The following is a 25137-nucleotide window of genomic DNA, read 5'->3' on the forward strand; positions in this document are numbered from 1 at the left end:
TCGTGACAACTTTATAGCTTTGCTGTGATCGTCCCCCAAATAGGATTATTCAGGATACTTTGGTGCTAGAAACTTACTGACAAGTATCAAAGCAGAGAAATAAAAATGTTCCGGGTCTGGAGTGATTGATTTATGAAAAAAGATCAAAAGAGCAAACTCTCATTATCATTAATGCTAACATAAAGTGCACAAGTCATTCCAGGAACTTCAAAGAAAGACGCTATCAAATAAAGGTAAAGCTGGAATGTGGTTGTAGAATAAATAATCTAGATCTGTCTTGGCTGATGGGAGGAGGCAAATAAATCTTCAAAGAGACAGAGGGCTGTGCTGTTATTCAGCGTTTGCTGGATGACACCCATTGAGGAGGATGGTCCTTGGTCTGGAGAAACCACCAAGGGCTCAGATGAGTTTTACAGAGCGAGGCAGGAGAAAGGAAGGCAAATGAAGGTAGGATGAGAATCAGAGAAGATAAATAATGCTTTTGGCAGCAAGAAGGACTGATCCATGGGCCGGTCTTTGCTACCGGGATCTTGTTAGGTGGACTCTGCAGCGAGGAAACGTACCCACAGCTTGTGTTATTCCCAGGCAGCCTCATCATCTACTGAGACATGCGTGGTCCCAGGGATCTGCAGAACTGCAAGTGGCCCAAGCACAACTTGACCTGAAGCACCTGAAATTCCTTTTTGGCCTCCAGAAATGAAGCCCACAGCTGGTGGTACAGAAACATCTCTGTGGACAGGGCAGATCTGTGCTTTTCCCATGTGTTATTACAGCTGCCATGCCTGGAGGTATTTGCTGCGGGTAAGATATTGTGCTGGGGCTTTACAAACATGGGGAAAAGCCCAGCTGATGCCTTCAACTGCTTGCAGCTTGTGGTTGCTCTGCTGCTGATTGATTTTTCCTGCTTTGGACAGGCAGAAACCCTGAAACCCAAGGCAGTCAAGGAAATGCTGACCGTCTTTAAAGCTGCAGCTGTATTTAGACAGGGTTGACCCAGAGGTTATCGCAACGTCTGTTCTTCCTGATCTGCTGGTCTGTCAAACCCTGCAGTGACCCCATCCCTCCCTCCCCCTCTGCAGTGTGTCGGGGATGGGTTTTCATGCTGCAGAGCTACTGCGGGGGGTCCCACCTTTCCTCGCTGCAATGCCGCATCTGCCCCTCTCCATCCCAAACCAGACCCAAGCACAAGAAGAAACAACAGCTTCGCTCTCTGCAATGAGAGGAAACCTAGAAGCAACTCTAAAGCCACAGCATGAGCCATCGCGGTGCCGGAGACCTACCGGGAAAGGGCTGCTGTTCCGGCTGAGGCAGAGGAAGGCAAAATTAGGGTCAACGCTTTAGCATAGCTGAGCTTCGTGCCTGGAGACACACATTTCCTTCCTGTATTTCATGTCTTGCCAATTCTACCCATCCCTTCTGCGGGGTTTTGCAATATATCCCCGGCCGATGTTCTTTCGGAGGGGAACCACGGCTCTACAAGCTCAGCGGCGGGTACAGTAATTCGGTGACCTTAGAGACGCTGCTGCCTCCAGGTCACTGGAGAGGAAAGGGGGCTGCCCTTCGTGATGGAAAAGCGGTCGTGCCTATACCCTCAGCTGAACACTGATTTACTCCAAGGGCAAGCAAGAGAAAGAGATTGATGTATGCACCTACAGAAAATCACCTGTGATAATGCAGATTTCCTACAAAGCTTTGAGTGCTCAGACAGACAGATGTTTTATCCAGACCAGCATCTAGAAAAGTTTCTAAAGAGGCTTTTTTTGTTGTTTTAAGCAGAGTCCCTGGCTGCTGCTGGCGGTGCTGATACCCCCATGGGACGGGCACAAGCCGGCTCAGCTGGCTCTGGTGTCTCCCGTCTTGCAAGGAAGACAGAATTTTGCCATCCCTCAGATTATTTTCCTATTGTTATCTTTTCCTGTAAGCAATTTCCAAAAGCTTTCTGGGGAAAATGGCAAAATGGAGAGAAATTCAAGAAGATCTGGGCTGCAAAGAAATAACTGGGTGCTCAGCCATGTGATATCAGATATCAGCCAATAGAGCAGGAGGAAATCCTGCCGGTTTTATAAAATCAATATCCGACCAATCCTTCCTCAAACTCTTCAGAACTACTCAGACTGAAGAGAGTGCAGCACCTGCAAAAAAGTGCAGTTGTTTTCGTTCAAAGCACATTATTTTCTCTCAAGAGCCGTTCATGAAATTAATATTCCCAGCAGCCCTAATAAAGAACCTTTCTCCTAAGATGTAGTGTGCCACCCTTGCACACTGAGCAGGTTCTGCTAATATAGATCATCCATGATGACTTTAAAGCGAACAAAGCTTCACGAGGATAAATCAGGCGCATTGCATTCAGTATTGCCCACATCCTGCAAATCGCAGTTTCCACCCCATTACCTCGCAGGACCGCAGCACCGTTGCAAACCTCACAGCATATGCAACCCAGGAGTAGATCATTATATCCCCAGAAGTGTAACTGGTACAACAGGTCACATTTTCCCAGGCAGGTAAAACCCAAATCTCCCTAAGAATCACTCATTCCTGCGGAAATTCAGGCAGCGGCAGGAGAAATGAAGAATTATTCTGCACCAAACAGTGCATGGACTTGTTTAGACAAGAAAGTTTCAACGCTGCCCCAAGGTAATATATATGTGAAAGACAATTACACAGGCTAGAGTATGGCCAAGACATTGAGCCGAGCACAATTTCACCTACTAAGCGCATCCCAGCAACTTCAGTAACATTCAAAACCATAGCATGATGCCTCCTCTAAAATAACAGTTTTATTTTGTATTATTCCTCATGACACGCCGGTTGCCAGAAAATCGGGACCCGCAGCCAGCGAAGCGCTTGGGAAGCTTGCAAGCTGTTTCGTATCTTGGCGTGAGCACTGAAGCACCCAGGAGGGCTCCAGAGAGCTCGAAAAACCCTGGCAGTAGACACAGAAGCAATGGGCTCCAGCAAGAGCCAGGGACAAGCATCCCCTGAGCAAACCGCAGGCAGATGAACGTCGGTTTAGCTTACAGTAATGAGTTCAGGCTGCTAAAGGCTTTTTCCCTGCCAGACAGCTCTGAGGATGTTACAGAGCCAGGGTTCAGGGGCTGGAAAGAGTCTAAAATCCTCTTGGCCAGCAAAGAGGTCGCGGTGAGGAGAGGTGGTGGGTGAAGTTGGATGCTGGAGCAGCAGCTAACCCCGAGCCCCGTGGACGGTGAGCAGTGAGAATGGGCTTTTGCAGTGGAAACAAGACAAACCATCCTTCAGCCTCAGTATTTCAAACACCCCCAGGGTACAACCCACTTTTAAGAAAGGCTCCTGATGCATTATTCATATTTCCTATGAACCGGGACCAATTTCCTCACTGGGCACACGTGACTCCTCCTGAAGGGAAACAAGGGCCATTGGCGCAGCATCTCCCACCAGCTCCCAAAAGAGATGCAGCAGAAGGAGCAGGACCATTGCTTCCCTAGGGAAGGCAAGGAGTCCCACCTCCAGGTAAGCCAGGAGGGTGGCTGTGAGAAGGACCTCGATCCACACAGGGCTTGACCGGTGCTATATGTTCCTGTGCAGAGGAATCAACGCACCGGTGCTCTTTCAGTGCCCCACCGAGGAAATGATCACACCCATTAAGCTGCTTGCACCACGCTGGGTTTCACTGAGCATCTGCTTAGCATACGAGAGCCTCTGACAAAGGTGAGAGCAAATCACAGCTCACATTTGACTTTGGGATGCAGCTATAAACCGCACGACCATTTCCATAGTCGTGTTTCTCGGGGACGCAGCAGCTAATGCTGGCAGAGAGGGAGGAACGTGCCTATAAATACACGAGGTATTTGCGTGCAATGCCAAAAGGGCAATCTGCAGCACCTCTCCTACCTCTTTCGGCATTTCCCGTGGGAAGAAGAAATAAGGCACCGCAGACAGGGCCACGAGACTGGCTGCAACCAGGAAACCAAGCCACCAGGCGCCGACCCACCGCGGGTCTTTGTTCGTGAGCTGGACTTCATCTGCAACACAAACGGAGAAATGGGCATTAAATCAAAGGTGAACGGAGGGACCCCAGCGTGCCAAAGGGATGGCGACGGGTGGCCCTAAGTCATCCCAGACATCAGCGTGCTCCAAAATGGTGGCTCCCAACCTGGTGACCACCACTTTTGGGGTCTGAGCAGCATTTGCACCTGATTCATCCCATGGTGCTAAATCACATCTCACTCTTCGTTATCACCAGGGTGTCTAAAAACCCACTCAGCCCTTTGGATGGAGACAACTGGGACAGGGATGTCCTAGAGCTGGAAAGGCAAAGGAAAGCATCCCCACCACAGCTTTTTCAGAGAAGGGATACCCATGTCGTGAAAAAGCATGGAAATACTCAAGAGCATTAAGTCATGATGTCTGTCAATACAGAAGGAAAAATCCTTTCTTGAGATTAAAACAGAGTTAACTCCAATTAACTTTGGCATCCAAGAGCATTGATTTACTTTTTTACAGCCTTTTTACAGCTACCCACACAAGGACCCCCTGTTCACAGCAGGACTTGGACCCCAGGGCTGTGCCCACCAGTCTGGTCCAGCAGCTGGTGCCTGGTTGGCAGCTCCACCAACAGAAGCCGATCTTTAAAAATGCTTTAATAAGCATTATATCTCTTTCTCCTGTCTGTCTGCCTTCAGTTCACCCTGCCTCCTCTCCTGTTGTCCTCAGGGCCCTCTGCCAGAGGTAACACCTGCTGTGGGGAGGGTACTTGGCGTAAATAAAATGGGATATGCAGAAGCCAGAATGCAAATTCACAACAGGGCGAATCTGAACCGAGAAATATTTCTTCAGAAAAAGGGGATACCTGTGGTTAGATAGTATTCACAAGCCATCCTAGGAAATGAGTCCTCCCAGAAACCTCTTCTTTAACGGTGAGGTTTAAGACAAGTGAGCTATTCTCACTGAGGGGGGGGTGCAATTAAAACTGCAATCAGTTTACTGGATTTCGGTACAGCGGATACCGCCACATCTAATCTCCCATCTCTGGAAGTAACAAGTGATAGGTCAAAGAAATTTGATAATCTCCTCCCTGTACAATGCATTTACCCAACTGGAATTTGAAATCCCTTCCTGAATAAACCCCAACAAGTTTTTTTCTAGGAAAACATAAGGTTAAGTTAGATTTAGCATTAAGCAGCCACAGCTCAATAGCTTTTCCCAGTAGGCTGAAGAGATCTTTAAGCTGAAGATAGCTCTAAAACTGGGTGTTCTCCAGTTCTGGCTACGCAGGCACATTTCTCATTCAACGTCCATCTGCAGAAGATGGCTTAGAAGAACTGAGCATCGGGGTGTGCAGGCAGACAGCAGACCCTAATCCCATTTCTTCATCCTTCAGAGGCAGGTAAGCCACGACTCCAGACATCTCGCCAGGGTTCACCCACTGAGGAGGATGGATAGCTGCAGCAATAAGCTTCGACGTCGCCTGATGGGAGGAGGCAGTGTCAAGACTAGAGTGTGCTCTTGTGCTGCAAATTTCATAAACGTCTATAGTGACAAAGTCCAGGTGAAAAAGCGTCCGGTGAAGTCACTGAGCAGAAATGAGCTCTGAGAAGGAGCCAAAGCTATTGCATCTGCAGCGTCAACACCCGCTGCTCATCCAGCTCCAGCCCTGATGCTGTCTGGTCAGCACCCAAAGGAGCCTGTCCATCATCCTTTTCCTCACCTGAGGATATGCTGAGTCTCTGCTCTGTTAATAACCAGGAAAGAGCCTCTTGTTTTCCAGGCCAGGATTCAAGAGCAGCCAAAAAGGAGATGACTGAAAATGGCTCAGGAAGAGACATTTGAAAAGGAACTCCCTTTCGTGCTCCTTTCTTGCCCTAAGAAGCATTTCTCTTCTACTTGTTTTCACCTTCCTCCCATCCTACCCTTCCCTCTGCTTCTTCACGTCTCAAGGTCCTGGTACCCATTCTCCATTCCTTCTCTCTTATTTCTCCCCTCCATCTTTCTCTCTCACGTTTCTTTCTAGGTTTTGCTCATCCTCCACATCCCCACTCTTCTCCGGTGCTGGCTGACAGCAAAATGCTCCCGCTGCTGTCACTGGCATATGGCAGAAAATGCGTAGAAGAATGAAAATCAGGTCTGCTCTAAAAGCACAGTGCAGATGGGCATCTCTCTAACCAGACCTGGCAGCAGCCCAGGGGTGAGGGATCCCCAGGAGAAAGCACTGATTGAGATATGGGATTCCAGCAGCCACGGGACCAGGTTCAACCCTGCAGATGCGTGTGTGACACCGAGTCAGGTGGGAAGCACCAATTTTTTTGGGGCATCCACCCCAGCACTGATGGGACCGGTCCCAGAGCATCCCCAGGCGATTGAAGTGATTGAACAGGCAAGACAGGAGGCAAAGGGAGCCAGCCCCTGCCCCACAGGTTGCACCCTTATCCCTGGGCAGGGGGGTGGGGTGGTCAGGGTGCCCAGAGCGGGGCTGGACCGCTGCAGGCTCAGTAGACGGGATGCAGCGCACAGGGTGCTGGCTGGCTCTCCGAGGGCGCGTTCACTCACCTCCGGCAACTTTGTCAATGTCGACGTAAAAACGCAGCATGGCAGAGCCCAGCATGAAGGCCACCCCCGGCCCGATGACGGTCACGGAGAACAAGATCCCTGCAGAGGGGTGAGAGCAGAGAGGGGCTCAGCCCTGTGCAAAGGGACCAACGGGGACAGGAGGTGCCTCGAGGCAGGACCGGGATCCACCACGTCTGCCTCCAGCATGAGCTGTTTCCCTGGCAGGTTTCTTATCTCACACCTTTTGAATGACTACAGCCCCATGCTTTCCACACTCCCTTTACAGGAAAGGTTTTTCAAAACGCATATCGTTCCTGACACTTTCTCTTCAGGCTCCTAGAAAGGCTGAAACACACCCAGGAACAAGATGTGCCCCTTGGCAGAAGAAATCCAGGAAATGCGAAATTGCTCAAGGAACCATTGGCATCATCGAGGACAACGTTTGTACTGTCTGAATTAAGTTGTTTCTTCAATACCATATTTATTGCTTCCACTGTTCAAGGTAAAGGAGATAAAAGTTACCAGCAAACTCTCCTATGTGAATTACTGATAAAAAAAAATTAAACACATCTAAGATTCAACTCCTATTTTACAGGAGAATCTTTAAAATACGGTTCAGAGGTTTGGAGCATCTACCAGACCAAAATTTGACGTGGTACTTCCAGTTTCTTGATGGTAATGACCTGTTTTTGAGCTACCCTTGCTGTCTCATTCGGTTCAAAAAGCTGTCACAGATAAAAGGGCGAGAAGGACCTGCAAGGACCATCTTGTCCATCCCACCACCCTGGGACATCCCTCGCAGGTGTGTTCTCCAGCATTACACCCACCTCCCAAGATACTTGTCCACCTCCCAGATGGTTGATCCTGCTTTTTCAGTTTCCTATAATTTTCCCCTATATCTAAACAAAATCTTCATTGCTTCTTGAGACCACAACTGCCCCCTGTGAACACAGAGATCAAATTGTTCCTCTTCTCTTTGTTGAAGCCTTTTTGGAGGAGGACATGGTTATTGTGTCCCTCTCCGGCTTATCGCTCTCGGGCCAAAAATCCCAGCATCTCCCCTAAATAATGTTTTCCAACACTCCTCGTCTGTCTGCAGTCTGTCCAAGCTTGAGGCAGATAAACTAATTTTGCAGAAACCTTCCTAGAACTGAGTAGAGCAGAAGGCCTATAGCAAGCTCTGCTGTCATTAATGTAAATTAGCACCATCTGGCCTTGCTATCAAGGGCTAATTCTGGTTTCCCCTCTTTCCACAGCAGCCCCAGTCTTACCCAAATAGAGGGGGGAGTTCCTCTCGCTGGCAAAGTCATCGATGTAGGAGATCCCAAAGGGCTGGATGGGGACGCCGCCGATGCCCAGCAGTGCTTGGGCGATGAACATAACGAGGAGGACTTCATGGTTTTCCTTGACAGCATGGGGGGTACAGCCGTCATCGCTGAGGTTCCCCTGGGACCCCGGGACCCCAGGTTGGCACAGGTCGGTGGTGTTGCTGAACGTGCCTGCGATGACAAGGGGAGCAGGTCTAAGGAGCTTGGTCTGGAGAAAGAGCTTCCCTAAGATGGCAGCAAGCACGTGGGTATGCACTCAGTAGATGTCAGGTGGGAAACGTCAGTGGAAGAAAATGCAATGAAAATGTAAATATTACTGTGCGGATGTTCACAGCGAGATCAGTGAACATGCCATGAAAAGCCACCTCCACGGGAAAAGCAGAGCTGAGATCACTTCCAGGACCTTTGACAGATCTTGCGATAAAGGTAAGTGAACAAAACTGCAGATTTTATGAATAGCTACTCAGGAAATGAGAACTCACTTTACCCAGAAATGGATTACAAAGCTGCCTCAGTGAAAGTGCTGATTCTAGCACACTTATCTCCCTTAAAATACTGAGGGAGGGGGTGGTGGTGTTTATAGCAGGTTTTCCATGGTTATGCCCCAAATCATATGCAACTCTGAGTGCTCGACACAGGGCCACCTGCACCAGCACTCCTGAAACGCATGGCTAATTGTTTCCAAACTGTCGTTAGCACCTGACCCCTGCTTGCATCCATGAATTATTCACCTATTAAGTTTTCCTTTGGTGGCTGCAGCTGTGTGAACCAGCTGCGCTCTCTCTGATGAGCCACAGAAAGGCTGTTTTGTGGAGGCTTCTAAAAGATTTGCTGGAGCTTCATGGCAGGATTTGGGAAGGTAATGAGACAGTGGTTTTCTCTTTATTTTCTTATCCCTTCACCTTCGTTCAGGGAGAAAATCCCAAATCCACCCTGACCTGCTCCTCCATGATTGATTTACACCCGCATGTTTCTTTCACAAGAGGTTGACTTTTCTGGTGGGGTCTAAAACCTCAAACCATTCCCTCAAAGACAGCTCAGCTAGGCGTGGGAAGACAGGTGAGGTGCCCCATAAGCAGAGGTGTAAAAACATGGCATTTTGCCCCCACCCTTGACCCGTTGGGTCAAGTCAAGCTCCTTCCTGTGATTCTTGTTTCTTTCCTATAAATGGCTTCAGAGTTCATGGGACCTTATCTTATCTACGTTATGAAAACAAGGGAGCGGTTAATGTGCGTGATGACAGTGCGTCTCAACTCATGGAACATGAGAACCCCGATGGCTGGGAAAGACCTTTCTGCTAGCCGGTATCAGTTGTCCCCTGGCTCTGCTTCCCACCATCATCTGTTATCTCTCGGGACTGAGATGATTTCATCCTCAGAAAATTAAACTTCCTTGAGGACAAACTGACAGCGTACAGCTCCCAACCCCTCGAGGGAAGATCATTTCCTTTTTCTGTCCCAAAAGGTATAAAATAAGTTCCTAGACTACCTACTGGCAACGGACTGGTCATACTTGTAGGGTCCAGTTATGAAGTGGGGGAGAGACATGAGGAACCCGGCCAAGGAGACGAGGATGGCACCGCAGCCGATGAAACGGGGTCTGTGCACTCGGCTCCCAAAGTAACTTATGAAGACGATCAGCAACGTGTTCCCAACCTGCAGCAGGACACACAGACCAAGAGGTCTCACAAGGGAAGGACAGGAGCGTTCACCAGGTAGACTAGGAGAAGCAAGCTGGTTTTCACCTCATTGAAGGAAGCGAGCAGCCCTGAGGTCTGGCTGGAGAGGCCATATCGTCTCTCGATGGTTGAGATGGAGCTCTTCAGATAGCCGGAGACCAGGAGCTGGGAGAGCTGCAGAAGCCCATGACAGAAAACGAAGAACTGCCAACACAAAAAGAGAGCATTCGGCATGATTACTGTGAGCTGCAGCATAACGAACGGCATCTCCTAGACAAAGGCACGATTATTGAACATAAACTTTGGACCATGCCTGTTTGGAATATTACCCCTGCTCCTGCCATCAGTGGTCTTCTGAAATTAGCTCAGGGCCATTAAACAGTCCTCTGCCAAAAGTGACAATAGGATTAGTATTTGAAAGGAGAGTGTAGTTTCTTCAGCAGAAAGTGACTTTGGACAGAGATCATTTCACTTGAGATACTGCTAGTTTGTGTTGGCCTTGACCCCAAGATCCAGCAGCAGAAGTGGGAGGTTGCACAACCTTCCTGTTCTTGGCTGGCCCAAGGCAGACAGCCATCCCCAGCGCTGGCAGGAGCTCTTATGAGACAGGAACGAGTCCTTCCAAACACAGCAACAAATGCCTTCTTTAGAGAAAGTCAGGAGAAGGTCAGGGAAAATAATTCAGACTCTGTTTTCCTCTCCTTCTTGCGAAGCCCTGGATATCAAGGACATATCTCCTTTTGGAAAATGCAATGGTTCTTTTCCACTCCTGGAAGGAAACCTTGTCAAAGACCATCATCTCCCAGAAAATCATCTGACCTCATGTCCTCCAGACTTTGGGACATACTGGTGTTCGGCTGCCCAGGCAAACACATTGCTCGAGCTGCCCCAGCATTTCTGAGAGCAGCGTCCATCTTCCTGCTCCTCACGCAGAAACATTTCACAAGTGCCGAATGAACTGTCCCAGGAGGGATGGACACCCCCTCCCCTCCATCCACAGCTCTGCGAAGTACTCGGCAAAGGAAAGGAGCTGGCAAGCGATCACCTTCCCTGCTGCCACGTGGTGTCCCTCCCCAGTCCCAAATGAGTTAAAATAAGCTAACCAACCCAAACTGTCGCATGCCCTAAGGAGATGGACCACTCCTCTCACTGCAGGACGCGCTGAATATCCCCAGGTCCTTGCAGAGCTGCTGCCCTCAGCCTCGGATGCTGCCCCAAGCTACAGGGTGCTGCTTTTGGCAGGTGTTTTCCCAGTCGCTGGCCAGAGCAGAGCATTCCTCCGGCGCTGCGTGTTTTGCAGCCACGAGTCTCACCCAGAGGAACTGCTCAGCCTGGCCTGGATTTCTGCTGTGTCCCGTTCTGATCCAGGGCTGAAGTGCGGTCACTGCCAAACTGGACTGCTCTGTAAGAAGAGGGACTATTTACAGCACAAAAAAAGGGAAAAAAAGGATGGTCAAGCCCCCTCAGCTCCCTGGGAGCTGGAGCACCGGGGTGTGGGTACCACCGCCAAAAGTGATGCGTTGGCATCATGCAAAGCAGGATGCAATCCAAGGCCTTCCCCGTTCTGGACTTATGTCACCAGTGAGGGGTGTGCTGTGTTTGGACTAGGAAAATGTTACTCAGCCCAAAGGAAAGTTTTCCCAGAGTCAGCTTTGCTAAAACTCCTACGTTCCTGCAAGACATGCTGGCTATGCTCAGGCACTGTTTCCTGAAAACATGATTTCAGATGGAAATGTTGAAGCCAGATTCATTTTTCCCCGGGGCATCCATAACACACAGCCCAACGGGTATGCAAATCCAGGACCTTCACGGCACGTTGGTTTACATCAGCTCCCTGCTCAGCAGCCGCCCAGCATTGCTTCACAACCTCGTCAGCACAGGAGGTCAAAATGGGTCAGGAACCTGGTATTTTACTCTCCTCTATCTGAGCAGGCTAAAGCACAGAAAAGAGAGATGGTCCTGCAAAGGACTTGCAGTGACTTGGTGACGCTGCCGGGCAAGGACCCCAGTTCTCGCGACTCCAGGGACTGTTTGCTGTTCCCCATCAGATCACAGCCCAGCTGGTGATCTGCCAGGAGAAGAAGGAGCAGCCTCATGGTCCTTAGATCTGCCGGAGAGATATATGACCCTGTTTGTCTTTGGCTGCACGCATGACACTGCATTTTGTCCTGCAGCAAAAATCACTTGTTTGCATTTCTGTATCTGACCGAGACACCTGGCTCTCTAACTTGTATGGTCCAGAAAGACGCTCTTCGTGCCTGAAAGGAGAGACCATTACTGACACACAAGCAGAGGGAGAGATTTCCCTGAGGACCAACTGCTGCAGAGCACAAGCTCAACTCTGCATAAATGCCCACAGCATCTCCAAGTTGCCAGAGGTCATATGGACATGCACAACAACATGCGCTTCTCGTGTCCTGCGAGATCTCAGCAGGGATAACCCTACAAAGCCTGCTTTCATCTAAATCCTTCCCTGACAGCAGAGCCTGCTTCTTCCTACTCCCAGCAAAAGGAGGGAGAAGCAGCAGACAGCAGTGTTGTTAAGAATGAAGGCAACACGCTAAAATCAAATTATGTCTGCTTATCAGCTCCCGGGAAACAAACCTCCCAACCTAGAGCATCCCTTTCCACCCTCTCAAAGTACAGGCTGTATTTACAAGCCTTACATTGCAAGAGGGATGTGACACCAAGAGCCATGATTCAAATCCTCTCCATTCAAATTCGTGGCTGCAAGCCTAGTTTTGGTTGAACCTATACTTGTAAATGACACAGGCTGGGGGCCATCCTCTGATGCCAAGGCCAGTGGGAACAGAATTACCAGCATCCATCCTACCAAACTCACTTCAAAATCATAGGGCGGTTTCACCCAAAATCCTTGCTGGGAATGGTCCCCAGTCCTCAGCTTCCCAGTTATTTGGGAAAGTAGTAGCTGGCCCAGGACCAAGTCATGGAGCAGGTGATAATTCAGAGGTACAGGCAGATGAGCCGTAACGCTGAGGTCTACTCGGAGTCTCGGTATGCAAAAAACCCCCTCCATCCCTGGGGAAGCTGATCTGGGGACTGGTGTCAATACGCCTGGCCGTGCTCCCCCAGCCTGTGCTGGGGTGAAGGTGCAGGGCAGGCTGAGTCCTGCCTTTGGGACGTGCCCAGGAATGCGGCCACACCACGATGTTCATCATAAGAGAGGTTTGGTTTTCTCCCAGCAAGCTGCTGCTTGCAGCTCTGGTCATCGAGACCAAAATCCTACACTGGAAGAAGGATCCAGCACTTTCTGCAGCCCACAGAGCACCCACCACTTGTGTCCCCCAGGTCTGCTCGGGTTTGGGGGATACCCTCCACACCACAGCCATGGATGAACGTCCAAACTTGGAGTGCAGAGAGCTCCTTCGCTGAAATCTGCAGTGCGTTTTTATAAGCTTATAAAAAAAAAAAAAGAAGAGAAAAGCAGTACTGCAGGTCCTGGGGAACAAGAAGAAGAGCAAAAACCTGGGTCAGTGCAAGGGTATGAGGACGACGTTGGCGGCAGAACTTCCCGAGGGGATTGCAGCAGCTTGAGGAAATGAGAGGCGGAGGACTGGGGGCCTGGGTAAGGCTGGGAGCTGGTGGGGTGGTTAAAGAGAGCCCAGCAAGAGCCCTCAGGTATGCACCGTGTGTCCCACCGAGGGAGCAGGGGTGGTGAAAGAGCTCCAACCACAGTGCAAACAGCAGGATGAAACGAAGGGAAGGAAATCCCCACGGGCTGCCCAGCAGAGCTTCCTAAGATCGAGCTATCAATAGCAGTTTTTAATTAAACATTTCAATCTCTTTTCTTCAATGCGTGCCTCTCTTAAAAAGGCTGCTAAACCAAACACGTTAGAGAGGCCAACACCTAACGTTTCTGCACTCTGTGCGTCGAAAGAGCAAAGACCAAGAGATTTATAAAAACACGGATACTCAGATGGTAACTGCACTAGTTACTGCACAAAGGTTTTTAGACACAAGTCAGAACCGTACCCCAGAGCAAGCAGGGGAACATTTAGAAAGCCAAAATCAAGATGGAAATGGTTGAGAAGGAAGAAACAAACAGGAATGTGAAGACCATTGCCTACATTTTCTCCAACTTCTGCAGTGATTGTAAGTCAGTTCTGGGAAAATGTCACAAAAAAACTCAGCTTTTTGCAGGATCTGCTGCATTTTCTGTGTTCCCCATTTCTCCATGATGGTGATTTACTTTCCTAAGGTAGCAAAGTGGGAGGTCTTGCAATTAAATCTCTGCAAGGCCAAATCTCCTTCTTGCTCCTCAGGGAGTCATTGCAGGCAACCACCCTAACCACAGGGCATTTTTAGGCTGTGGAATATCTTAATGAGTGAGAACTAGAGAGCTGGTAATTGCTGGTGTGGAATTTCCAGTTTGCCCCACTGTAGCTGTGATGATGGTGGTGGGTGGTCGAGCCCCAGCAGTGCGTCTATCACGGGGCTCCTCTGGGACCTCCTACGATCTGTGGTGCAGGGCTGACCACGTGCAGACCTGGATGCCACCCTGCGCCTTTCTCACCTAAGTCTGGGAGATAGCCTGTGCCACAGGGCAGGCAGATCCTCTGCAGCATCTTTTTGTGCCATCTAGTTCATAGAATCATAGAATCATAGAATGGTTTGGGTTGGAAGGAACCTCAAAGCCCATCTAGTTCCAACCCCCTGCCATGGGCAGGGACACCCTCCACTAGCCCAGCTTGCCCAAAGCCCCATCCAACCTGGCCTTCAACACTGCCAGGGAGCCAGGGGCAGCCACAGCTTCTCTGGGCAACCTGTGCCAGGGCCTCAGCACCCTCACAGGGAAGGATTTCTGCCTCACATCCCATCTCCATCTCCCCTCCTGCAGCTTCAGGCCATCCCCTTGGCCTGTCACTCCCTGCCCTTGGCACCAGCCCCTCTCCAGCTTTCCTGGAGCCCCTTTGGGGACTGGAAGGGGCTCTAAGGTCTCCCCGCAGCCTTCTCTTCTCCAGGCTGAACCACCCCAACTCTCTCAGCCTGAGGTCTCCAGAGCAGAGGTGCTCCAGCCCTCGCATCATCTCCGTGGCCTCCTCTGGACTCGCTCCAACAGCTCCATGTCCTTCTTGTGCTGGGGACCCCCGAGCTGGACGCAGCACTGCAGGGGGGTCTCACCAGAGCGGAGCAGAGGGGCAGAATCCCCTCCCTCGACCTGCTGGTCACGCTGCTGGACACGCAGCCCAGGACACGGGTGGCTTTCTGGGCTGCAAAAGCAGGAACTTGCTGCTTTTCTGCTTTTCTCTATATTTTTGAACATATTTTTGCAGGTTTTGCTCTACTAAGCCTTGCATCACATTGGCAAGGTATCGCTGCTTCCACTCCGCACGTGTAAGAGAATAAAGAAATTAACTCAATCCTAAGCAGCCAATACATTGCGGAACTGGGGATTAAACACCAGTATCTCCTCTCTCAATGTTTTGGGAAAAACTGCTTACAAAGCTTCCGTTATGTGTTTCTAGTGTTGATTGTGCTGTTTGGCAAAAAAAAAAAAAAATCCTCCCTGTAAGGGCTCTGAAAACTGCACACACAGTTTGCCCCAGCTGTCACAGGGAAGTCCCTATCACGCTGTTTCCATGCATTTGGGAGACTTTTGCTGCTATTTTAAGAAAGGGGTTTGTGCCTTAGTACGTGATAAAACCCCATGCACTGGGCTGTGTTCACAGAGAGGAGAACACGAATCTGGGAGGAATCAGCTTGTTCCAGTTCAAGACCAGTCGCGTGTAACTGGGCACAAGTCCCTACCACCAGGCAGAACCCGGCTTGGGGCAGGGACAGCTCTGGTTTGTTCCTGAACTAAAGCACAGAGCAGAAAACATCAAGGGCTCAATGCCCTTTCAGGTCTTCCAGATATCCCACTTTTATTGGAGAAAACTTCTTTATACTGACTACAATGGATCACACTATGGACTATGTTTTACTGCCCAGCAGGTCATCGTTCTCAGTCTGTCTCCTCTTCATCTGCAGGTGGACTGTTGCCATAACACACACATTGTCTTTCCAAAAAAATTTCTCCTTCTGTAGCAGTCTCTATCAGAGGATCCCAAACTACTCCTCCACGTCTTTGCATAAGCAGCTCTTCAGCAGACTGGCTCTTCCCAAACTCGTGTGTCCATCATGGGATGCAAAACTCTCCTTGAAGACAAGACATGACGTTGCACTTGACGGGAAGCAGCAGCAGACCTGATTTAATCTGCTCTGATGGACTGTAGGAATTCATGCCAGGTATCTTAAAGGCTCAGGGACCATCAACCCTGGGAGTGTTCCCCAGAAGGACAGTTTTGAGACATGCTTCTCAGTTGCATTTTGACATGTGGCAATTATTTTTTGTGACTCTCTCTCCCTCTCTCTCTGTAGATATATATATATATATATATATATATATAAAATTGCAGTTCTGTGATTTTTGGTCCTTCAGCCACTTCAAACGCATAAACCACATTGTGCAACAGCTTGTGTTTCTGCAAGAACCATTCAAACCCTGGCCATGAAGTTATGTTTTCTGAGGAAGTCATTTAGAAACCGGACAGGGTGACCTAACTTCTTGAAAGCAAAAATAAAAACAACCAAAAAAAAAAAAAAAAAAAAAGAGATCTGGGGGAAATATCCTGTGCTGAGTATAATCGTGTGCTCAGTGGCATGCATGGTCAGGTCAGCTGTGTCTTAGGGGTAAAAACAAGTCCTTCAGCAGTTTAATGAGAAACACGGAATTGGAAGAGAGGATTTGCTCTCCTTGGCCATGGGCTGCAGCCAGGATAACGCCTGGCAATACCAGGATAACGCCTGGCAATACCAGGATAACGCCTGGCAACGGCTTCATCGAGGTTGGTCCCAGCCTGCTGTGATTGCAATCATCCCTGCAACCTCCTGCAACGCTGCTCCGACCTGGAAGGATCACTCAGGGTTTCTCTGCTGAGCTTTCCAAGCAGAAATTCAGCAGTAGGGTGTCCATCAGGAGCAGAAATGGTCTCCACCAAAAATCTCTCACCTTCTGCCCTGCTCAGGGTGGGCTCCAGGGACCCTTCAGAAAGCAATAGACTCTAGCAGACATGGGCAGTTTTGGAGCTGCCCATTGCCCTGCCTAGCTCTGGTCTGCAATATTCTCCATGGAGAGCTTCCTCCGCATCTACCTTCACAGATACCTTCGCTCAGCAAAACAGACGTTGATTCTGCTCACACACCCGAGCTGACTCTGCACCTCAGTGCCTTTAATCTGTCTTTAAGTTTCAAACCCCTTTAAAATATCTCTGCAAGGAAAAATCAATGGGACTTTATTTTTAAAGATCATTTTGCTGGCATGTTAAAAAAAACACCCCAAAAACAAACAAACAAAAAAACCAGCTGAATTGACTGAAAAGATGACTGGGGGAGAAATCTCAGGACAGCATGGCACCAAGTCCTTCCCTCTCCTGTGGCCCCAGCCTCTGCAGCTCTGGTGACCCTCTGCCTTGGTGACTTCTTCTGAGCGCAATTCTCCTCTGCCACAAGGGATGAGGCTGATTAAATTCACTAGCATTTGCAAAAAAAACCAAACAAACAAAAAAAAAAAAAACCACCAAAAAAACAACAAAACCCCCAAATCTTCCCCACAAAAGTGACAGAGAAATCTTCAGCCTTTAACACTGGTTGTCATCTTTTGCCCTACAGCCTGGTGAGATGCTCTCATGAGTCAGGTAACTGGCTTCCAACTACACTGAATGTAGCAATAAATTGATGATAATGATATCGTTATTAATAAAGTGCAATTATTCAGCCAAAAGAGAAGCAAGCCGATGCTGCAGGACAGAGGGGAGCCACCCCAGGTGCAGCCCGTGGTTCTGCAAAGAACTCCTCAAACACGCAGCTGGAGAGGACCTGAGGTTGCACTGAGTCCAGGAGGACACTTACGGCATTGCATTGCCCTAGGACTTTGTAGAAGCAAGGTTTATATGACTGGCTCTGGCTTGCATTAAAATTAAATGAAAAGACAACAGAGGGAATGAGGAATCTGGTCTCCCAGCTTACCAGGTCACTACCAACTCTCCTAAGTAAATGAAACCATCATTTCCTGCACACGCTTGCAGTGACGTGCTAAGAAAAGCTCATGTTAAATCATGTATGTGCATACTGCATGTCTACAAAGAAAATCCCCAAACCTGTGGCTGCATAATGTCAGAAAAAGCATTTTCCATCTTGTTCTCCATTTATTCACCCAGCAGCTTTTGATCTGCTCCCACTTCATACCCCCTTCGGCTCCCCCAGACCTCTGTGTCCCAAGCTCCCACTTTGCAGTAGTCTACTCCCATAGCAAAACACTCCGTACCCGTCATCTCTGTGTGTTTGAACAAGAACATCTTGAAAGCCAATGCTCACAAGCCGAACGACATGCTCCATTGAACGTAGCACTTGTCATCCAGCTAGACCAACAGCTGGCTTAGTTTTAGTTTCCTGCTTCCCTGTGACATGTACGAAAAGAACACAAAACTTCCAAAATGTCCTTTTTGTAGAAAAGAAGAAGGAAATATGAACTTGGTTCTGATGCAAGCTAAGAACTCGCTTTTTCTCACAATACTGTGATCAGTGCTGATTGTTATTTCCACTTTGCAGATGCTTATCTAAATGTTTACACTTTTTTTTTTCTTTTGAGCGTTGCTACATTTCTCCAATAGCATCTTGTAGCAGACGACCAGTTGCACAGCTGGATCATGGATCCTCCTCTGCAAACAACCGAGTGTGCAAATAACGAGCTGAGGAGCACCCCCCCCCAGCACCGACACAGCCATAGGTAGGAGGCAAGAGGCCAGGCACATCTGCAGGGAAACTCAGGGTCGGTGTGCTAACCCTACACAGGCAGCACTGGCCCCACCACCAGAAGATCTCATCTTCCACTGCACCCAGCCTCATGCCTCTTCCCAGCTTTGATAAGGGAAGAAAAAGGGACCTTCACCCAAGGTGCCCCATGGCTCAGCAGTTTGGGTGCTCCAGGACAGACGAAATGTGGCTTCACGCCTACGTTGGCAAGTCGAGCCGGTCCTCCGCCTTCCCAGACCATCAGACTGTTGCGCAGAAGTGACCACCACCTCCTGCCATTCCCACCACAACCAACTTCTGGGGCTTCTCCAAAGGACTTAATGAAGTCCACTCATTTGGCTGCCTGCACTGGACCTGGCAGAGCTCTAGGGTGGAGGTGTGGAGGAACCACCTGCCTGCGTGACCCCAGACACCCAACAGCAAAACAAGGAGAAGCCGGGTGAATTTACATCAGGGTCAGGCAGCGCGTGGCCAGAATCATTGCTTAGGACGTACGTTTTCGGTGAATAAATTCAAGCAAGGGCAAGGTTTAAGACAACTAGATGCCATTCCTTGCCTAAATTGGGACTAATACCCAAAGTTTTGCAGGCTGCTGTGTGCTAAACTCCAAGAGCGAGCATCGATTCCCCCTTTCCTCCATTTCTGCCACCCCCATTACATACAGGCATTTATCATGGATATCATAAAAAAAAATCATTTCCACGAAGACTGAAGCTCATAGCTGCTTCAAGATCTGGGATTTGCTTCTCTTGAAGGTTTGCTTTGGGCTCTGGGAGTTTCACTGACAGAAGTTAAATACTGCAGAAGCTGACAGTTAAACTTGCACTGCAACATCGCTGTCCCACCGCTTGCTTTTGGACACATCCAGCTGCACATCCAATGGGGATTTTGCCATAGGGAGCACTGGGAACATTTTCCAGATACGTTTGGTAAACAGAAATCCTATCAATGCCTTCTGCAGAAAGCTAAACTCCTCTTTACCAGGCCAGTTAATCCAAGGGGGGATTATAGAAAGGAGGAGGTATTTACCTTGATACTGAGAAATGGGTTCCTGCAGAGTGTTTTCCGGGACCGATCCGGGTAGCTGCTCTTTGTAGCAGTACTCGTCATTCTGTCAGGTCTGCTTTATCCGCCTGCCAAAATAAATCATTCAGCGCAATGCTAAGTTGCCCTGCTTGAATTCGCCTTGCTCAGCACAGCAAAATCCTGTCATGCTTTGCAAACACCCACACAGCAGGCACGCAGTCGTTGTAAGCAATTATTAATTATTCCTAGTTTTCATTTCTTCTAGCGCTTTGCTTCTGCAAAGCAAAAAAGCAGCGTGCAAAACACTCACAGGCTCATCACCAGGGTACGTGAGAGGTTAAATATCATCAATCATTTCACTTCAAAGCAAGAAAGCAGTGCTGGGCCAGGATCCTGGTACCCCCAAATCCCAGCCATACCAGAGCATAACTGGGACCAGTGTTGCTCAATATAGTCAAGGCCGATATTGTTTAATTACTAAATAGATTCTTAACATCCCTCTCAATGACCTGGGTCATTGACATCTAAATATGAGGAAAAACTTATTCATTCTGGGACAGGCTGCCCAGAGAGGTTGTGGAGTCTCCTTCTCTGGAGAGATTCCAAACCCGCCTGGACGCCATCCTGTGCAACCTGCTCTGGGTGATCCTGCTTTGGCAGGGGGTTGGACTGGGTGATCTCCAGAGGTCCCTGCCAACCCCCACCAGTCTGGGGATTCTGTGGGTGGTGAAGCAGAGTGCATCCCTAGCCAGCTGGCAGGAGACACAAGTCTGGGAGGAGCAACAGACACCAGTGATGGTTGTGCTGCCATCCAGAGGGACCTCAATGGGATGGAGAAATGGGCATCCAGAGGGATCTCAACAGGCTAGAGAACTTCATGAAGTTCAGTCAGAAGTGCAAAGTCTTGCCACTGGGGAGGAACAGCCCCAGGCACCGGCACAGGCTGGGGGCCAACCGGCTTTGCAGAGAAGGACCTCGGGCTGAACACGAGCCAGAAACACTCCCTCACGGCAAGAAAAGCCAGTTGGGCTGCATTAGGAGGAGTGTTGACACAATCTCCAGAGGTTCCTTCCAACCTCAGCCATTCTGTGATCCTGTAATAATCACAGGACATCTTGGCTTCTTTTTGTCTGGTATCAACCACATGCCTAGATCGACCATCTCAATTAATAAACAGATCTGCAGACCTCCGCTAATCCCACCATGAACCCTAGCCACAAGGAGCATCCTAGGGTCTTCACATAGTGCCTGGGGGAGGCTCTGGTCACTACCTTGCTGGTGCAAATCTCCTTGAGCCTTATTCTCCTTCCCATGGTAGTGCAGCTCCACAAACCCCAGAGCAGCTTCTCTGACTTGGTTAGATACAGCTGAGACCAGGATCCAGGGTCCACATTATATATGGCACTATATCAAGCTGTCTGAGCTTTCTAGGTATGTTTGCAGTACTCACTACACGGTGACACTGTAGATGAAGGTCAATGTTATGGAATGAGAGTAACACCCACAGCATTAAAGAGATGGGAAAAGAGGTTGAGAGAAAAAAAACCCCAGCTGAGCATTAGCTCGGCTCTCGAACGGTGCTGGAGCAGTCTTGGGCAAGCGTGAAGGATCTGCCTGGACATGAAAATCCCACCCAAGACGAGGTCAGACTCACCAGCTGCAGTTGAGCTCACATTTGCTGCTAAGTGGGATATCATGGGATATAACTGGTTTCAGCTCTCCACCACACAGGGGTGATGGATGCACCAGGGCAAGGCGTGCCGAAGTGTGTGCATGAGATCAAGCAGCTTTGGAGACGATGGCTGGCCAAAACATCAGGCTATAGACAACCAGTGCTCTGCCTAAATGAAGGTGGGTTTTGGGGACTCCCCTATGGGCTTGCAGGCAGGAGGGGGGCTCAGCAAGCCCTTCTCCATCCCTCCATATGCTGGGTCTCTGATGGATTAAGGCTCTCCTTTCCTGCTTCTCATTTCCACCCACCGTGTTTCTGCATCTCCCCTGGAAGAATCCTTCCACGCTTCCAGGCTCCCAACTGCCACCTAAATTTAACCACGCAAAGAAATGTAAATCTGTGGGAAGCCACCATCCCCCCCCACCCCCCCCCCCGCCTCCCCTCCCTGCACTGCTGACCTCCTTCCCATCAGACCAGCGCTCCCTCCTCCCTTCTCACCGGCTACATCTGTGGAGTGAATGATGTGCGGGAGGACGATGTCTTTGTTGGGTTTTTAGTGCCCAGACTTCCTGCTCAGGAAGCTGTATTGTTTGGAAGCATGATAAACCCATTAGGCTTTAGCTTGTTGTTCAGTACACTCTAATAGATGTTTCCATCTCAGCAGCATCTGCAAGCTCTACAGCAAATGGGGTGAAAGGCTTTACATTATTATTTTGCGTAATTCTATTTCCCCCATGATGAGAGGCAAAGGAGCAAGTACCGTAGCCTCAAACAAATTAGCAAATGTACGGGGTTGATGGAAATTCTAGCAAGAGGAGACTGTCTTAACCGTGGCGTTTATACCGTGCAGTGCACAGGAGAGGTAAATTCAAGAGGGAGACCCGCACACCGCTGAGATACGAGCTCCATGGCATCCTCTGCAAAAAGCAAATGCTGCCCTCAGCCCCATTGCAAGAGACGAGATATTGCTACAACAAAATACAGGATGGGATCAATAAAGTAAATTCGATCGTAAATTAAAGCCTCCATGAAAAGCTCCCCTGAACGTCTGGAGGGTTAAGCAGTGCAGAAGCAAAAGCACCTGCCTGTCTCCGGACCACAGCATCCAATATTGCCTGTCTCTGGGAGCAGCGCTGTGATGAATTATTTACAGCTACCGAGTTTGCTGCTGGAGCCTCTTGAAAGCTCAGGGGCGACACAGGGTGAAGAAAAAGGGTACCAGGGTAGCAAGGGAGGAAACCAGAAGGAGTCTGAGCCCGGATTTCCAGGGATGGGCATGCTCATGGACCTGGTAACCACTGTAAGCTTAATGCCCTTCTTTCCCTCTTTATCTGTATTAATGTCTTTGCCAGCCCTCCTCACCAAAGATGCACTCGATTAGACCTGCAAACAACAAATCCTGTGGTCTGCAGGAGTATTGTGGTCCCCCTGCCCATCCTTCCCAGGCTCTCTTTTAAATGTGTGCATCCTTTAACCCTTCGGCGTGTCCAGGAAGCTGCTACACCTGGAATTAGTCCAACCTCTTCCCTGATCAGTCTTCTTGGTAGAACAAAACTGTAGAAATGTTTTCACTAATCCCCGCTCAAGCAGGGTGTAAAAGCCTCTCACGCTTTGCCGTGCACCATAATCACCCCAAATTTCCCACGCCACCACAGAGAAACTCGTTCCTCTTTCTCCAGGGATGTCCCTTGTGTTAAGGACAACCTGCATCATCTGTCAGCAGCCGTTGGCCAAGGATGCGCGGCCAAGTCTGACTCCATCCCACCATGCACACCTTCATTTCACCTTCAGCGAGGTTTCCTACTTCCATTTCAGTATTACCTGAGAGCGTGCACCGCCTGTGAAAGAGGGAGGGTGGGCGAGCTGCCGAGACACCCGAGGGGAAACACTCAGCAGAGATTTGAAACACTGCAAAAGTTTCCGGCAGTTCAAAATGAGAATAAACTATTGCATTTAGATACCGTTGATCCACAACACTTCTTTAAGAATAAAACGAAACAGAGAAGTACTTAGATCCAGCACAAAAGACAATGATCGAATAAAAAGGCAGATAAGATTTAACTGATTAAGAAAAAATGCATGCTAAGGTCAGTCTGGTTCTTGTTTCTTTCTACTAGATCGAGCCCATTTTGCTCAGCCCAGCTCTCCCACAGCGCGTTGCATCGTCTCCTCTGGGGATGGCACTTGCTTGCCACATCTTTCTTCTAGGGGATGGACATCTCTGGGTGGAAAGAAAGATTACTTTCAATTAACGCAATTTCTCCTAGGTAAGGTCAAGAGGTCTCACTGAATCCGCTGCTCTGCAGGGAGGAGGCAGAACTGGCGCTGCAGGATTAGTGCTGCAGGCTGGGTACGGCAGGGGAAGGAGGCAGCAAGAAGGGAAGAGATAGCAAATACCAGAAGATATACCAGCATCAGAATAAGGAGCAAAAAGAGCAAAAGCCAACGGGATTGGTGTGGGGGGGTAACTGCCTGGTTTGGGTCCGCAAACCTCAGGTCCTTCATGGCCCAAGCCCCCTCCAGCACCCCAGGAAGAGGATGCGCAGTGGGAATCGCTGTTCCTGCCTTGCTCCAAGCATCCCCGTGCATTTGCCGTGGTACCCATGGAGCACACAGGGATCACGACGGCGCAACGGGAAAAGGTGAAAAATAGTCAGTCCCAGAGTGCCACCCCTTGATTTCGGAAGGCCTGACCCAAACCCACTCCCAGACCAGCCCTGTGGGACCAGGATCAACAGCACCTGGCTCCCAAAATCAGCTCAGGAGCAAGCTACTTGCCATTTTTGTGCTTCAGTTTCCCCAAGAACAAGCCAGGGGAGAGATACCACCTATCTCTATAAAAAGTTTGGGGAGCAGTGGATAAACTGGGACAGGAAAGGTTGTGGGTTGCGACAGCGGGCGCTGTGCCGAGGAGGAAAAGGTGCTGCAAAGAGCCTTTTTTGTTCCTCCCTGCAACTTGTGACCATAAGGAACTTTCTCCTAAAAAATAAAATGATCTGAGGGCTGGAGCACCTCTGCTCTGGAGACCTCAGGCTGAGAGAGTTGGGGTGGTTCAGCCTGGAGAAGAGAAGGCTGCGGGGAGACCTTAGAGCCCCTTCCAGTCCCTGCAGGGGCTCCAGGAAAGCTGGAGAGGGGCTGGTGACAAGGGCAGGGAGTGACAGGCCAAGGGGAATGGCCTGAAGCTGCAGGAGGGGAGATGGAGATGGGATGTGAGGCAGAAATCCTTCCCTGTGAGGGTGCTGAGGCCCTGGCACAGGTTGCCCCGAGAAGCTGTGGCTGCCCCTGGCTCCCTGGCAGTGTTGAAGGCCAGGTTGGATGGGGCTTTGGGCAAGCTGGGCTAGTGGAGGGTGTCCCTGCCCATGGCAGGGGTGGCACTGGATGGGCTGGGAGGTCCCTGCCCACCCAAACCATTCTATGTTGAATCTATTGTGATTCCATGACAATAAAGCACCAGCTGAGATGCCGCTACAGGAGCTTGGATTGCCTAACGACTTCCACAGCATCCCTGCAGCCGAGCACCAGCTCCATGCCAAACCTCCTTCTCCAGCTCAAAACTGCATTGGGAGGGTGTTGGACCACAGCTACCCCACACGCAGCAGGGGGTTTAAGCCAAGCAACAAACCATCGTGTTTGGTTTTCAGGGTGCTGTGATGAGGGCAGCTTCGGTGACTCTACAGGAGGTGAGTAAGCTCCTTCCCAGAAAAGCGTTTTGCAAGACCTTTTTCCAAGCAGTGATACTGCATCTGCAGCATTGCAAGGAAGGAACTAACCTTGAGGCTGCAAGACCAGGCTCTTGCAGACACTGTGAATGCAGCACACCAGCGCCGTTTACAAACACAAGCAGGAAGTGACCATCCTACCTGTCTTTATTAGCCAGCCCAGAGCAATTAGTCTGTGTTTGCACAACATACCATGATTTGGAGCTGAGGAATGCTGTCTAGAGGGCTGGTGTGGTTGAAGAACCAGGCTGTGGCCATGGGCAAATCCCTGCCTGCAGGAGTGAGGACACAGGGTGCTCCGAGCTGCCTTCAGACCCCAGGGCAGCCCAGCAGCATCCCCCCCTCCTTCCCCAGCCCCCTCCAGCCAGCAGCACAGTT

At 49.7% G+C, this 25137-nt stretch overlaps 1 protein-coding gene across 4 annotated transcripts in view; it reads right to left on the reverse strand.

Annotated features, from left to right (window-relative positions):
- SLCO2B1 (solute carrier organic anion transporter family member 2B1) overlaps positions 1 to 25137 on the reverse strand; it is a 60460-nt gene that overhangs the window by 26934 nt on the left and 8389 nt on the right. For 2 of the 4 annotated variants that reach the window (XM_054813155.1, XM_054813156.1), the window contains exons 2-7: positions 19372 to 19475; positions 9595 to 9732; positions 9343 to 9505; positions 7794 to 8021; positions 6523 to 6621; positions 3868 to 3998 (exon numbers count right to left, since the gene is read on the reverse strand). In XM_054813155.1, the coding sequence (XP_054669130.1) occupies positions 3868 to 3998; positions 6523 to 6621; positions 7794 to 8021; positions 9343 to 9505; positions 9595 to 9732; positions 19372 to 19452 (840 nt within the window). In that variant the 5' untranslated portion in view covers positions 19453 to 19475. Of the gene's footprint in view, positions 1 to 3867; positions 3999 to 6522; positions 6622 to 7793; positions 8022 to 9342; positions 9506 to 9594; positions 9733 to 17854; positions 17964 to 19371; positions 19476 to 25137 lie in introns of those variants that run through there. The other 2 variants (XM_054813158.1, XM_054813157.1) reach the window with 2 other exon arrangements.

Source organism: Grus americana, chromosome 1 (genome assembly GCF_028858705.1).
Source record: "Grus americana isolate bGruAme1 chromosome 1, bGruAme1.mat, whole genome shotgun sequence".
In the NCBI taxonomy this organism is placed as follows: Eukaryota; Metazoa; Chordata; class Aves; order Gruiformes; family Gruidae; genus Grus; species Grus americana.